This window comes from Oryctolagus cuniculus, chromosome 4, assembly GCF_051225735.1.
Source record: "Oryctolagus cuniculus isolate XC-2025 breed Fujian yellow rabbit chromosome 4, ASM5122573v1, whole genome shotgun sequence".
Taxonomy (NCBI): domain Eukaryota; kingdom Metazoa; phylum Chordata; class Mammalia; order Lagomorpha; family Leporidae; genus Oryctolagus; species Oryctolagus cuniculus.
The window spans coordinates 52528016-52544771 of NC_142870.1; the positions used below are offsets into that span (position 1 = coordinate 52528016).

The window sequence follows — 16756 nt, forward strand, 5'->3', positions numbered from 1 at the left end:
AGCACCACAGACTTAACATCAGTTAAGTCTGGTCTATTTATGACTGAGCTAGGAATGACACTGCATCAACTGAAGAGCTGCTAAAAACATTTGTTGACCAAATGAATGAATGATATGTCCATATCTGAGAGGCTTTTGGATAAAAAATTTAAAAAGTAAATATGAATTTGGCAGATTTTGAGAGTATAAACAGAGAATCAGTTGCAACTTTTGGTGAGGATGAATACCTAATCAAACAACATAAAGGTAAATGAAAGAAAACAGTAGAAATCATATTTTAAGTTGCCGCCTTACTACTCAAACCATAAAGTCTTGGAGGAAAGAATGACAGATAGCATTAAAACAAAAACAAATCCTACCTATTTTCATTCAACAGGAAGATGTGAAAAAGTGCCTGGAAAGGGATAAAAGTGTTTTGAATTTGAACCATAGACCATAATCTCAATTTCAGAGATTTTAGAATAAGACATACTATGAATACTTTTAGCATAAAATATTCTATTTGTATGTTACTCTTGATTCTACATAACAGCTCACTCTTCATATGCTGAATTTTAGGCATTTATGAATGTTAAATTATTCAACTAAGTCAGTTAGTACCTATAGCCTCCTCTATAAATCTTCAAGAAACTACATATCTTTAAAGCACCTTACTCCTCAAAATTATGTTTAAAATACTTAAAGTAGATAAGCACACTATCTTAATATTTTTGGATAAAAGCCATTTAAAAATAGAGGAATACAATTTGCATTTCAATAGCATTGTACCTGAACCTTGGTTAATATTTATTTACTCTCTCATTGCAGTATCCGCCCAAGTGGAGATGATGGAGACAAACAAGACGCAGGTGACTGAATTTGTTCTCACAGGACTGACAGATCGCCCAGAGCTGCAGGTGCCCCTGTTCCTGCTGTTCTTGGTAATTTACATCATCACCATGGTGGGCAACCTTGGACTGATTTTTCTCATCTGGAAGAACCCACACCTTCACACCCCAATGTACTTCTTCCTTGGTGGCTTAGCCTTTGCAGATGCTAGCACTTCATCCTCTGTGACTCCCAAGATGCTTATAAATTTTTTATCTAAGAATCATATGATATCCCTGGTTGAGTGCATCACCCAATTTTACAGTTTTGCTTCCAGTGCGACCACAGAATGTTTTCTCCTGGTCATGATGGCCTATGACCGCTATGTGGCCATATGTAATCCCTTACTTTATCCAGTGGTGATGTCCACCAGACTCTGCACTTGCCTCATAAGTGTCTCCTATGTTATTGGTTTTCTACATTCCACAATCCATATAGGATTATTATTTAGATTAACCTTCTGCAAATCCAATAGGATACATCATTTCTACTGTGAAATCATGCCACTGTACACAATTTCTTGCACTGACACATCACTTAATGAATTAGTGCTTTTTATTTTGGCCACTCTCATACAAGAACTTTCTTTCCTGAGTATCATAGTCTCTTATACCCGTGTTCTCTTTGCCATCCTGCGGAAGAAGTCTGGGACGGGCAGAAGCAAAGCCTTCTCCACGTGCAGTGCCCACCTGCTCTCTGTTTTCTTGTTCTATGGGACACTATTCTTCATGTATGTTCGCCCTGGTTCTGGTTCAGATAAATATCAGGATAAAATGTATTCACTGTTCTACACAATTATAATTCCTCTGCTAAATCCCTTTATTTACAGCCTTAGAAACAAGGAAGTTTTAGGTGCAATGAGAAAAATGCTAAATAAATAAATACTTTTCAGGAAACTTTCATTATTCCTTCCATTTTACTACCTGTTAGATAAATCACAACATACTATCTTTTTTCTTAAACTTAGGACTTAATTTATGCTGTTAAATGGATAAATTAAAGAATTGTAAGCTGGATATGCCTAGCTAGTTATAAATTTTTGTGGTCATCAAAGTAATTAGAGAAATTTAAGAACAGATTCCAATTACTTGTTATTTCAAATCCACATTCAAGAATAAAACTGAAATTGGATCTGCTGCTGCGGCGCAATGGGCTAAAGCCCTGGCCTGAAGTACGGCATCCCAAATGCATGCTGGGTCAAGTCCCGGATGCTTCACTTCTGATTCAGCTTCCTGCTAAGGCACCTGGGAAAGCAGCGGAGGATGACCCAAGTGCTTGGGCCCCTGCAACCCATGTAGGAGACCCAGAAGAAGTTCGTGGCTCCTGGCTTTGAATCTGCTCAGCTCCAGCCATTTCGGCCATTTGGGGAGTAAACTAGTGGATGAAAGACCCCCCCCTCCCCTCTGTAACTCTGTCTTTTAAATAAATAAACAAATCTTTTATAAAAGAATAATGCAATTGAAATCATCAGTTTGTTTTCTTTGTAGCATGAATACTGTGATTCCGTGTGTGTGTGTGTGTGTGTGTGTGAAGTCTTCTGAGCTTAAATTCTTTTAAAATAAGACTCAGTGTGTGTAAATCTTTTGTTTTACATGTATTCATGCCCTCCCATATAAATCTTGACCACAGTATTTTTTTCTGTTTTTGTAGACATTTGTAAATTTCCAAAGGATACATAAATTAAAATTAGAGTAACTATAACAATCATACCCTCTTGTGGCGTTTAACATTCTATGTAGTTTAAAATAACATTGGAAAGTAACTTCTGCTTTTATTTTATTTGTTTAAATACAGAAAAATTAAAGACTTAAAATACTTAAAATAACATAGCAATATTCTGAAATACAATTACAAAAGTTCTGAGTGTTTCAAAACATCTAACTTTTAATTTGTTGAGTACAGTAGTACAATATCCAATTTTCAACACACATATAACGAATGAATACTGTTTTTCTGTTATTGATGACTATGTAAAATAGCAGTTATGCTTAATAAATTGTCAATTAAAAAATTGAGGTTGTGTTTTTTTTCCTTCCTAAAGCTGTGCTTGTTTTCTCTCTAGGCCCTTTGAAGGTTTCTACTCTGTGGTCTGCAACCATTATTACCCATGACCTCATGAATATGTAAAATAAGGGAAAAGATTCACCCCAAGCATGACAAACTCCTCCTCTCAGTATCTTTTTTTAATTTGAGGAAATAAAAATTTGTTGAGTCCTATGACACATAGCCCAAGTTAGGACAGACTGGCTCCAAGTATAGTTTTCTTGGGGTTCAGTTTCCTCAGAATCCAGTTCTCCCTACATCTGAGCTCCTGCCTTCAGCTCTGTGGACTCCATTCTAAGCAATTCACTAGCTGTGATTACAGATCCTATGTAGAATTCATAACCCTCTGTTCTGTCAAGTGCATTGGCAAAGCTTTCTTGTTTTATTTAAAACATGCACCATACAGATTGATTTGGCTTGGTTACATGATGGCCATATGTCAATATGAGGATATATGGTTTCAAAAATCTGTGTGCATCAAAATAAATTTTAATCCATTTTTCTTGAACATTTGAAGTATCCTTGTATGCTGACTTATTTTGTTACCTCAGACTATTATTCTCCTGATGAAAACCCCTCTAGATTTCTGGTGACTTAGAGTCGATGTAAGAGAATCACATTCTATAAGCTTTTTTATAAGCAGACTCATGTAGAGCAGGAATGTCCCTCACACTATTCTCTAGAAGGAGGCTACTCACAGGCAGCTCTGTGGTCAATGGGGCAGTATTTTTGGAAATATTAAATAATTAAGACAATTTCCTGTTTCAATGTGCTTCTTTGTCCTGTTTCCTCCGATGGGCAAAAGCTACTACTTAAATTTTTAGGAAGAAAGTCTTAGAAATAGGCTTTCTAAATTTATTTTTGTCCATCTGTGGTACATCTTTAACTGGGTTTGGAGACAGACTCCTTGATCTTTCTATGACCAGGGAGCTTTACACTCTCTACTCTTTTAGAAGCTGAATTTGTTGATTTAGGAACCATGGGACAAGTTCATGTCTTGTGATCTAGGTAGACAGGAGATGTCAGTGGTTGGGAATGCTCACACATGAGGGTTTTAATTTCTCCCTCTGGAGAGGATGAGGATTTGGAAAAATGAGACGCAAATTCAGTGGCTATGACACAGTGTTGACTTTCACTGTTGTGACAAATGATCACACACTTAGTGAGTCAAAACAACACAAATTTATTTCATTGCCATTCTGGAGTGTAGAACCTGATGTGGGTTTTATGGGGATGAAATAAGGTGTTGGCAAGTTTGTAGGCTCGAAGCAGAATCTGTTTCCTCTGTTCCTGCCTTTACTGAATACCTCGAATTGAACTTGGTCCCACAGAGTGTACGAGCAGGAGACTTTTGAAGCTGAGGTTTGGCAGCTGCTCCTCATCACTGCCATTACAGCCTGTGGATTTATGAGAATAGCACTACTCTCTGATATTGTAGTGAAAAATGTCAATATGTTTCTATGACAGGTAAGCCTTTCAAATGACTGCAGGTGGCAGATCCCAACAGTTCTTACAGGGACGCACCTAGGATTATTTGCACACAGTTGGTTGTTCTGAATAAGGCTATTATAAATGAAGCCATCAGAGTTTACGTTCTTTGAAGAGCAGGGGACATTATTATCTACCAATACAATTTTCTGAGGGGCTTTGACTACCTGTCAGTACTGGACTACTTAAAAATGTTAAATCATATACTCTGAAAAAATGATTTTTATTCATTTCATTTTGTCTCTTTTTATAGTTTGTTTTAAAAGTCTATTTTGTTCAATATAAGTATAGCTACTCCTTCTTTTTTTTTTCTTTCCTCTTTTGATTTTCACTTTGCAAGAAATATGTTTTTTCATCCTTTTACTTTCAGTCTGTAGATATTCCAACTTGTTGGTACATGGCTTTTCATAATAGTCTCCAATGATCCTTTGCATTTCTGTAGTATCAATGGTAATATTCATTTTTCATTTCTGAATTTGAGTATTCTTTCCTTTTTTTCCTGGTTAGTCTTGATGCAAGCTTATTGGGTTTTCAAGTCTTTTCAAAAACAAACTTCATTTTTCTTTTGTATTTGTTCAGTTTCTATTTCATTTATATCTGTGATGATCTTCATTTATTTTCTTCTACTAACTATGTTTTTGTTTCATTGTAGTGATATACTTTTTCATTATTTATTGGATATTTTTTATATTTTTGATGTAGGTGCTTATTGCTATAAACTTCCTTTTTAGTACTATTTTTGCTGTATTCCGTAAGTTTTGGTAAATTTTGTTTCTGCTTTGATAAGTTTCAAGAAATTTTTAAATATTCCTTCAAACTCTTCAATGACCTATTGTTCATTCAGAAGCACGTAATTCAGGCTCTCTGTATTTGTATAATTTCTAGACATTCCTCTCTTGTTGATTTCTAGTTTTATTCCATTGTTGTTTGAAAAGATACATGATATAATTTTTACTTTGTAAAATTTGTTCAAACTTGTTTTGTGGTCTGATATATGGTTTATCCTAGAGAGAATTCCTGTGTTGATGAAAGGAATGTGTATTCTGCTTATTTTGGGTAGAATGTTCTGTAAATGTCTGTTCGATCCATTTAGTGTTTAACTCTGATGTTTATTTGTTGATTTTGTTGTCTGGATGATCTATTCATTGAAGAAAGTGAGATGTCAAAGACCACTACCATTTAAAAAATATTTTACTTATTATTTTCTTGAGATAACATATTTTAAATTTACATTGTATTTTCTTCACTTAAGAGTAAAACAAATAAAAAGTAAAAAGACTCTAGTCTAGCAGGAAAATTGACAAGAACTACACAATAATCAGAGGGAAAGAGTTCAGATTTACCCATAGAAAGTAAAATTTAAAAGTCACAAAATCATTAAAACTATAGTAGTGTGCAATTTCTATTAATTTGCTTGACAAATATTTAAACAAAGTTTGACAAAGCACTGCATTTGCAGCAAAACTGATGCACAGGCATTTCCCCCTACTATTGTTATGTTGGTGATTACATATCCCCTTAGATCTATTAATGGTTGCTTTATAAAATTGGTGCTCTGGCATTGGATGCATATACATATACCATATTTAAATCTTCTTGTTGAATTTATTTTTTGATTGTTATACAATGATCATCTTTGTCTTTTTTTTTGTCTTAAAGCCTGTTTTGACTGATACAATTACAATTACTTCTGCTACCTTTTAGTTTACATTTTGCATGGAGCATTTAATATATTTTCCCATGCTTTCATTTTTAGTCTGTTAGTATCTTTACAAGTAATGTGAATTTACTGTAGGCAGCTTATCCATTTGGCTATTTTAAAAATCCATTTGACAATTCTTAATTTTTTTTCTTTGAGAGAGAGGTGATTGATGATAGAGATAGAAATAGAGGTACAGATAGAGATAGAGACAGAGATGGGGAGCTCTATGTGCCTCATGCAACTGGATGTCTCTTTCTTTCTTCAAATTAAGGATGTTTTCTATAATTATTTCACTCAATAGGTCTTCTAATCCATTTCTCTTTTCCCACCAAGACCCATATGTTGAGTTCTTTGAGAGTATCCCATAAACTCCAACACTATTTATAATTTTTCTAATTTCTTTATTTTTTGGTCTGAGAAATTTCTAAAGATTTGTCTTCTGGTTTGAATATTCTTTCTTCTGCCTCCCCAGGTCTGTTTTTAAGGCTTTCCACAGTATTTTTTATTGGGCAGATTGACTTCTTTATCTTCATTTCTTTTTTTTTCTTTTTCTTTTCTTTTTTTTTCTTTGACAGGCAGAGTGGACAATGAGAGAGAGAGACAGAGAGAAAGGTCTTCCTTTGCCATTGGTTCACCCTCCAATGGCTGGCGCGGCCAGAGCGCTGTGGCCGGCACATCGCGCCGATCCGAAGCCAGGAGCCAGGTGCTTCTCCTGGTCTCCCATGGGGTGCAGGGCCCAAACACTTGGGCCATCCTCCACTGCACTCCCGGGCCATAGCAGAGAGCTGGCCTGGAAGAGGGGCAACTGGGACAGAATCCAGTGCCCCGACTGGGACTAGAACCCGATGTGCCGGCGTCGCAGGCGGAGGATTAGCCTATTGGGCCGCGGCGCTGGCTTATCTTCATTTCTAATATTTTATTTTGATTTCTATTCAAAATTTTAATCTCATAGGAGTATTTTTCATCCATGTCAGGTATAGATTTCATTAACATGTGAATTTGCTTCTCATTGCTTCTCAGGGATTCCGTGATTAATCTTTTGAATTTGTATTCAGGCATTTCATCAATCTCTCTGTTTCACATTATATTATTGCAGTGTTGCTGTGTTCTTTTGTTTGGATGAGTCATGTTTTCTTCCTTATTTTTTTTTTTTTTGAGTTTCTGTGTTTATTTTTTGGCCTTTGTGTAATTAATTGTTGGTTTTCTCCTCCAATGGATTTTGTCTTTGAATCATGCTTCCGTGGCTTAGTGGAGTGTCTGACATTTCAGAGAATACTTAGAGGTGCAAGCTGGGTGTGGCCAGAGAGTTCTGGTCAGTGCTTCAGGGTGGGCTGAGTATTTAGGGTGACACCAAAGTTGGGCTTTGTAGATCTCCTCTTTTCAGCAGGAAGGAGGGTGAGATCATCTATGTTGGCATAATTATACCCTCATCTCCTCTCTTCCCATGTGAAGAATGTCTGGGGTTAGCCTATAGTGGTTGCAATACTCACCTGTGCTGCCACATGAACTACACAAAGTATCTGTGCAATCCTCATGTGACTATAGATCACCCATCCTAGGCAATCAGGGAGCTCTGAGCCTTTGGCACCATATACAGTGATTACCCAGATACCCAGCTATACCCTGCGCTCTATCATGCAGTCATAAAGTTCTTGCAGTCTCAGCACACAAGGCTCCATAGCCACAGGGTGCAGAGAATCCACTCTGCCCTGCTAGCCTATCTGGCCCATGGAGAGATAGAGATATTCCCAGAACCTGTGTGTGTTCTATCTTGACATTTTGATCCCTGGAACCTGTGATAAGTTGAGAGGCTATGGGCTCCTCACAGTCCTATGTGGACGTCCAACCCCCTGTCAATCCTCCCTTCCAGACTCAAAGTCGGTGGGGAATGTGCATTTTTCCCTTGGGTAAAATCCTTGGATTGCACCTGTGCTCAAGAGCTGCCACAGCTGTTGCTTGTTTCAAAATGGTGCCTTCTCCCTACTGCTGCTGGGTGCACATAGCTGAGCTGCCACAGTTGCTACTTGTGTCAAGATGGTGCCCACTCCTAGCTGGTTGCGGGGTGCCATTGTTGGGGGGTGGGGAGACGGAAATATGTGCTTTTTTCTCTGGGTTAGGCAGGTATGCTCTCCCCCTTAGGGCTCCAGGCTGGACTAATTCCAGGTTCTTCTTCTGGCTGTATCACCAATGGCACCAGCTGCTGCAGTCGGCTCTCACCTTGCTCTGCAAGGCTGGCACTTCTTCTGGCTCTCAGCTCTGGGGTTCGTGTGTTTCTGTGCATCAGCACCTTCCATGCTGATCCACGGTGTCCCTCTTCCTTCATTAGAATTTCCATGCAGATTTCCCTCCAACTCTCCCCTGAGAATATATTTCCTCCAATTTTTTTCTACATTTCACCCCAGCCTAAAGCAATATGTCCTTTCCCTATTCTGCCATCTTGAAGATTCTCCAGCAGTCTATTTAAATTCAAAGCTCCTATTTATAAGTCCTATAATTTAATATTTTTTCTGTTTATCATGAATATAATTTATTTTATTTCTAATGGGTTTTATAATTTCACATCTTCATCATGACAAGAAACATAGTTTTATTGATACTGCTAACTTCATGATATATTCTAGCTTGGAATATCTTCCATTATTGTTTTTAGAATTATTTTTATTATTTTACCAATTTAATCTTCCAGATAAATTTGAATTTTTAAGGCAAGTATACTCCAATGAGTTTGTTTGAAATTGCAATTTTATAAATTAATTTGTGAAAATTAATACTACTAGATCAAACTTTCTACTTAGCTAAAATTATGGATTTTCATACATTACACTACTTTTTTTTAGCTCTCAGTAATTTTTTTAATTTTGGCAAAAGATATATTGGATATATTTCTTAAAACATTGATTCACATAAACACATATAAATATATATGTATATATATAGAGAGAGAGGAATATCAGCTCTCTCTTCTTTATACATACACTTTTTAAAACTAACAAAAATATTATTAACTTATAAATAGTTTATGAAAAACTGTATCTAGAACTACCATAATTTTGTTTTAAAAAGTATATAAAAATATATAAAATACAGATTCCATATGGGTAAACTGTGGGAGAAATATATGCCCTAAAGTGAACTATTTTTACCAGTGGTTGGAGAGATCATCACAATTTATTTTCTTTTGTATTTTTGTATACTATCAATTCATCCTATAATTAACATTTAATGCTTTTGTTTTCGGAAGAAAATAAAAAGTTGTAAAAATAGTAGTTGGAAATGGGCATATGAGAATATTGTGAATATTTTCTCCCATTCTGTTGGTTGCCTCTTCACTTACCTGAATATTTCCTTTGCAGTGCAGAATCTTCTCAATTTGATGTAATCCCACTTGTCAATTTTGGCTTTGATTGACTGTGCTTCTGGAGTCTTTTCCAAGAAATCTTTGCCTATGCCTTGCAGAGTTTCCCCAATGTCCTCCTCTAGCAATCTGGTGGTATCAGGTCATAGATTTAGATCCTTGATCCATTTTGAGTTGATTTTTTGTATAAGGTGTAAGGTAGGTATCTTGTTTCATACTTTTGCACTTGGAGATCCAATTTTTCTAGCACCATTTGTTGAAGAGGCTGAACTTACTCCAGGGATTGATTTTAGCTTCTGTGTTAGAGAGTAGTTGGTTCTAAATGTGTGGATTGATTTCTAGTGCTTCTATTCTGTTCCATTAGTCTACACTGATTTTTAAACAAAAATTTATAGTCTAAATATCTTCCTATGATTTTAAGTTAAGTATAACTTATATTTTAATTCGGGAAATTAATACCCTTAGTAGAGAGAGATTTTATTTTTTTAGGTAGTTATGGCTTTTCATGAAGCATAATACAGGTATCAAAAAACACATAGAAAGTGGTAGGCAGTTGATAAATGATTTTTCACATTTATGGTCAATACTTTTTGAAAAGTTTCCAAGAATATGTAGTAGTAAAAGGAAAGTCTCTTCAATAAAGGGTACTAGGAAAATTTTTAATCCATATACAGAAGGATAAAATTTCATTGTATCTCACCATATACAAAAATGCACTAAAATAATTAATGACTGAAATCTAAGACTGAATCCTGTGAGACTTCTAAAGGAAACAGAAGAAAATTTATGACATTGGTCTGGACGATGATTTTTTAGATGAGATTCCTAAAACACAAACAAAACAAAAATTAGACAAAAGAGTTGTATCAAATGAAAAACCTTCTGAACAGTAGAGGAAGCAACTGAGTGAAGAAATAATCTATAGATTGAAAGAAAGTATTTGCAAGCTGTGCATCTGATAAGGTTTTAATGTCCAAATATATACAGGAACTCAGGTTAATATCAAGATAACAAATAAACTCATTACAAAATGAGTAAAGGACCTAAGTAGAAATTATTCAGAGGAAGACATACTAGTGGTTAATACATATATGAAAAAATGCTCAATATTAGCAATTATTATGGGAATACAAATTGAAAGTACGGTGAGATACCTCACATATGTTAGAATAGTTTACACACAAAAGACAAGGGTAACAAATGTTGATGAGGATGTGGAGAATGGGAGCCCTGGTACTGTTAGTAGACATCTAAATTAGTATCTTCATTATGAAAAATAGTTTGGAGGTTCCTCAAAAAACTTAAAAGAGAATTACCATATGATCTAGTTACCCAAAGTCTCTCTCTATATACAAAGGATTTGAAATTAATACCATAAAGACATATCTTCACTCCTAGTAGTGTTGCAGCATTACTCACAACAGTCAAGTTATAGAAGCAACCTAAGAGCTCATGAATAGATAAAAATATGGCATATATTCATGAAAAAATACTACAAAAAGGAAGGTAAGTCTGTCATTTGCTACAGAATGATGGACCTGAAGATGTTATACTAACTGCAATAACCCAGGCACAGAATGATAAATACTGCATGTTCTCACATAACTGTGGAACTGGAAAAATTGAATTTGTAGAAGCAGAGAGCAAAAAAAAGTTAGCAGAGTCTTGCTATTAAGGGGGGATGGAAAGATGTTGATCAAAGTGTGCAAAGATTCAGATAGGAGGAATAAATTTTGTGAGATCTCTTACATTGCATGGTGACTAAGTTGGCAATAGTGTATTGTACACACATAACATCGCTTTTTATTGCCTAATATGTATAATTATGATTTGTCAATTTATAATAAGAAATTCTATAAAATATACTTCCTTGTAAAGTTTTACATTTTCCCCATATGTATGTCAAACATTGTTATGAAACATAAAATTATACACATGTTCATGTGTGTGTATTTTGCTAATGTAATATAATTTTGCTAATGTAAACTTTAGGAAGTGAGAGAGTTAACATTTTGTAGCATAAAATAAATGATGCAATTTCTGATAATGTAAACTTTAGGAAATAAAGTGTTTCAAATTTTGTAGTATAAAATGGAGCAATTCCCTTGTAGATTACAGATTTGTAAAAAGATCTTTAACAATGTGAACACATTTGGAAATATTATCTTCAATTCCAGGAACTTATAATTATAGACATTTATGGAATATTCTGCAGTAAGAAAAATACCACAAATGTAAGTCATATTGTTAAAGTGAGTTTATGAAAAATTATGGGTAGCAGGTACATAATATTGTTTTTAAAAATACTTGTATATACAAATATACATGAATATAAATTCATACATGGTCAAAGGGTGGAAGAAACATGTGCCAAATGTTAACATATTCATCAACGATGAAGGAGGTTATAACAATTTATTTTCTTTGTACTTTTCTCTATTCTCATTTTCCTATTTTTTTTCTAAATATTTGGTTAGAGTGAACTATGTAAAATTTGCTGTTTTCTATGTCAAACTAGTTGCATAATGGCAATATCATGGTTGAATCAGAATTTTTCTCAGTGAGAGAATTGATCTATAAAAACTATTACATCAATGGTAGAAGTGAAATTCTCATGATGTAGGTTTACAGAAACAAGATATTATTGGAATATTGAATAATTGTCCAAAAGACTAAACATGTTCACACACAGTTTATAGAGTCATCAAAAATATTTTCCCCATGGAGTAAGTTATGCTTCCAATTACTTGGAGTCAGATTTACATGGTTGGTACTAGCAGCAGAAATCTCAATGCAATACATGCTTTCCTTTAAAAAAATATGATTATAATACCTTTGTTTTCAGAAGAAAGAAAAAAAGCTATGAAAAGAATAATTACTATAGGTTTGTTAAAAGTGATTTGTTGATTAGTCTACAATGCCCAGTAGATGACTTTATCCTACAGGGAATATTTTGGTGGTATTGAGGGAATTTTAACTTCCCAAGCAGGATGAAGATGGGAAGAAATAAATATTATTTCCTTTGAACTGTGTTTCTTAAAAAAAGTTAACATGGGCAGAACATGATTTTGACATATAATTCTTATACCTTAGGAGTTGGTTTAGCTTATGGCATCAGTGCATCTTATAGGAACTAGGTGAGAGTATAAACCCAATTGTTATATTTTTTAAAATAAAAAGTTATTTCAGTATCATGATTCTCATGAACTCTCAAAATATGTGATTTTTTTTTCCGGTGATTTACCTACCAAACAGAATACAAAGCAATTTTGAATTGGAAAGACAGATTAAAAAATTTTGTCCAATCCCTCTGAGCCTTTATGGATGCAACACTATATATTCGTAGAAGGAAGATTTGGACTAAAGAGATCAATTATAGTTTATAGGCTTAACCACTATGCTATGTTGCCTAGCAAATGCAGAGAGAATTCACATTCTCACTTTGTTTAGAGATGCATCTTGGAAAATCTAAAGCTTTAAAAATGAGAACTTTAAATATGGTTGGTGTCATGGCTTAGAAATAATCACTTAATTTTGAGATATATATGAGATTTAAAGCTTCTGAAATGCTACATTTTTGGTAACATTTTCTTTGGTAGGGTAATGAATTACGGACTCTATTTGTATTTTGTTAGTGCCTTTATAGTCTTTAAACAGTAAAATTTATTTTGACCTGAAGTCGGGAAACCTCCCAGAATTAGGATGATTTTTCCAGTAAAGAAGTAGAGATACGGAGTTTTTAGGAGAGTCTATACTTTCTTCCTCATCTGTTTTTTGTTTTAGATAGTACTTCTTAGAAAGGCACATAGAAGCAGTTGATTAAGCCATGTTTCATCCTCATGTTGTTCTTGGTATGATAAATAAGGATATTCTGTGCTTCAGGCGATAGGACAGTAGTGGGCTTACTTTATGATTACTGAAAACATTACTTCTGTGGTAGTTCATTTGCATGTCTGATAAAAACCTCAATTAACTTACTCTTTTTCTGTTTAACAACTGTTTCTGAGAATAACTGTCTTCCACGGAATAGCTTGTTTATCTAAGGGGAAGAACCCTAGATATTTTTGTTTCTAAAGTATCTAGTTCTTCTATATGATATTACTGGTCCAAGATTATTCTTTTCAGAGATGAATTTTTTAGCCCAATCTTCTTCAGTTTTCCATATTCTCTTTTTTTGGGGGTTTAGCAGATACTTTAAGAAATTTAGTTATGGTCCGGCACAGTCTTGAGGAGTGAATAATCTAGATACATCTATACAGAAGTGGTGATTTGATTATAGAAGTAAAAATAAGGATTGGCATGACAGCCTTTGGCTGAACTTGTCATTAAAACCAAGGAGTTGTGAATCCAGGATTTGTAAATATATTCTTGAATGGTTAAATACTTATATCAGCTATTTCTAAGTGAGTAGCTCTTGTTTTAGATCTCCAAGGGAGGAATTTAAATTCATAAAATATATTTTATACCTAGAATTATGTATGATTTATCATTAAAGGAAGGTATTGTGTTCATGTTGATTTAAATTCTCTCTCCTTTTTCCCATGGTTTCCAGAGATCCAACCTTTTCACTTACTTCCTAGGCTTTTAATACTCAAAACATATTTGTAGTTTGTTTTGTTTTATGCTTTGCCTATCTCCATGTAAGTCATTGCTTATTAGTGTGTGTGGTTCAACTTTTCTCCTCTTTGATTTGCTATTCAAACAAAATTTTTGATTTTTACCATTTAAACTTAAATCAGATTTTCAAAAATGCTGCACGTTTTTTCATTGTGACATCTTTTGAAGCGAGTCTTCCCACTTTGACCTTCATAATCTCACTCAAATGGAGTGGGGATAGAAAAATGACAGCAATCTCATAGAATTCTGTACCTTAGAAATATTAAAAGATAGTTAACTGGATAATATTCTACATTGGCATGATGAGTGATAATTCTTGGATCGATTTCATATATGAAACAAGCTACTAATGTAAGTGTATATGTGAGTTTTCCTCTGTTAAATGGAAGTTATTTTAGCAACATGGCAGTATCACTCAAGTTATAAGTTCTATGTATGACTGAGATAAGAATGATGACATTCTAACTTGGGAGGTGCTAAATAAATATTTGTTAACTAAGTCAACTAATGATTTTGTTTATATATGACTTTATCGAGGAATATATCTAAAAGTCTATTACAAATTTGGTGTGCTTGATGATGGTATAATGAAGTAATACAATGGTTTCTCTAGATAGAAAACAGAAGAAATAGAATTTTGGCTTATTGTGTTATTGCTTGACCCATTAATGTCTTTGGAAGAAAGAATAATATATATCACTAATATCACAGAGTCCATTTTCTGTTCAGATAAAAGATATGAACAAGTTGCAGAAAAACTAAGAAGACTCTTTTGAGCTTGAATCAGAGTTGCTTTAGTAGATTTTATTGTAAAATATATTTTGTATTTTTCATTGTGACCTATGTATAAAATAATGTCATATATTTAATTTATGCTGTTTCTGGTTGATAAGTTATTGGGCCAAGTAGATTGATTACTATAGCCTCTCTACTTCCTTTCAGAGAATTACATATTTAAAAAAAATTATATGTCAAAATTATTTATAAAATGCTTCATATATTCAGATGATTTCTTGAAAAAAAGACTGTACTAGACGGTCAAGGAACTTCTGAAACACGGGATTGCGACGTTGTATTTTATATGAATATTGATAGTTTTGTTTTTCTTTACTTACTCTCTCATTGCAGTGATCAATCTGAGTGGATGCGATGGAGATTAATCAGACATTGGTGACTGAATTTATTCTCAAAGGACTAACAGACAGCACAGAGCTGGAAGTGCCCCTGTTCCTGGTATTCTTGTTGATTTATGTCACCACCATGGTGGGCAACCTCGGACTGGTCTTTCTCATCTGGAAGGACCCCCATCTTCACACGCCCATGTACTTTTTCCTTGGCAGCTTAGCCTTTGCAGATGCTTGTACCTCATCCTCTGTGACCCCGAGGCTGCTCGTCAATATCTTAGACAATGGCCAAATGATATCACTCTTTGAATGCATGGCCCAATATTATTTTTTTGGTTCCAGTGCAACCACAGAATGTTTTCTTCTGGTGGTGATGGCCTATGACCGCTATGTTGCTATATGTAATCCTTTGCTTTATCTAGTGGTGATGTCCAACAGACTCTGTGCTTCATTGATAAGTATGTCATATGCAATTGGTTTTCTGCATCCTATAATTCATGTAGGATTATTGTTTAGATTAACTTTCTGTCGGTTCAATGTAATAGATCATTTTTATTGTGAAATCTTGCCACTGTATACACTTGCTTGCACTGATCCATCTATCAATGCATTAGTAGTTTTCATCTTTGCTGCTTTCATACAAGCTATCACTTTTTTGACCATCGTGGTCTCTTATGTCTGTGTCCTCTTTGTCATCCTGAAGAAGTCTGAGAAGGGCAGAAGCAAAGCCTTCTCCACGTGCAGTGCCCACCTGCTCTCTGTCTCTTTGTTCTATGGCACTCTCTTCATCATGTACGTCCGTCCTGGGTCTGGCCCAGAGAAACATCAGGATAAAATGTATTCACTGTTCTACACAATTATAATTCCCCTGCTAAACCCTTTTATTTACAGCCTAAGAAACAAAGAAGTTTTGGGTGCACTGAAAAAAGTGATAACTAAATAAATATGTTCTTGGAAACTTTTATTATCTTTCCATTTCACCCCTTGTTCAAATAACCATGTCCTTTGTTTTGCACATGGTAAGGCCCTATAGATGTTGTAAAATGAATGAATAAAAAACACTTAGTCTGGATATGGTTGTTTAGGTTATAAGTTATGATAATCAAAATAATCAATGAGCACTGTAAGGACAGGCTCCAATTACCTGTTGTTTTCAATCTATACTCAAGGATAAACTGAAGGTGAAATAACCAAACTGCTGAGTCTCTATTAACACAAACGAACTCCAGCATTTCCAGATCCACTATTTTATTTTTCCCTATTTTTATTATTTATTTTAAAATTTTAATTATTTTTTTTAAGACTCAATATGGTTTGTAGATACAGTTCTAAGAATATCATGATATTCCCTTCCTCCCTGTCTCTATCCCCCTTTCCCTCTCCCATCCTCCTCTTCTGACTTTTTTTGTTTTTGAAATAAAATATTTTAAATTTGCATTACAGCAAAAAGGCTTAATACTTAACTGAATGAGAAGTTTAACAAATATAAAGCAAAAAGACCCTAGTTTAGTGAGAATATAGACAATGGCTATAAATAATAATTGAAAGGAAAAATGACAG

The 16756-nt window shown here is 34.4% G+C and overlaps 2 protein-coding genes across 2 annotated transcripts; both read left to right on the forward strand.

Moving 5' to 3' along the window:
• The first annotated feature begins 812 nt into the window (after window positions 1-812).
• On the forward strand, window positions 813-1748 carry LOC100340935 (olfactory receptor 5AC1-like). Its single transcript, XM_002716747.3, has one exon. The coding sequence runs from the start codon at window positions 825-827 to the stop codon at window positions 1746-1748; it is 924 nt and encodes a 307-aa protein (XP_002716793.3). The 5' UTR covers window positions 813-824.
• A 13470-nt stretch (window positions 1749-15218) lies between these two features.
• LOC100357081 (olfactory receptor 5AC2-like) lies at window positions 15219-16139 on the forward strand. The gene has a single exon (XM_008267073.4). The coding sequence runs from the start codon at window positions 15222-15224 to the stop codon at window positions 16137-16139; it is 918 nt and encodes a 305-aa protein (XP_008265295.3). The 5' UTR covers window positions 15219-15221.
• The last annotated feature ends 617 nt before the right edge of the window (window positions 16140-16756 follow it).

Bases quoted from the DNA above. Each gene is read 5' to 3' on its own strand.
- LOC100340935 (XM_002716747.3), top strand. From the start codon at position 825: ATGATGGAGACAAACAAGACGCAGGTGACTGAATTTGTTCTCACAGGA.
- LOC100357081 (XM_008267073.4), top strand. From the start codon at position 15,222: ATGGAGATTAATCAGACATTGGTGACTGAATTTATTCTCAAAGGACTA.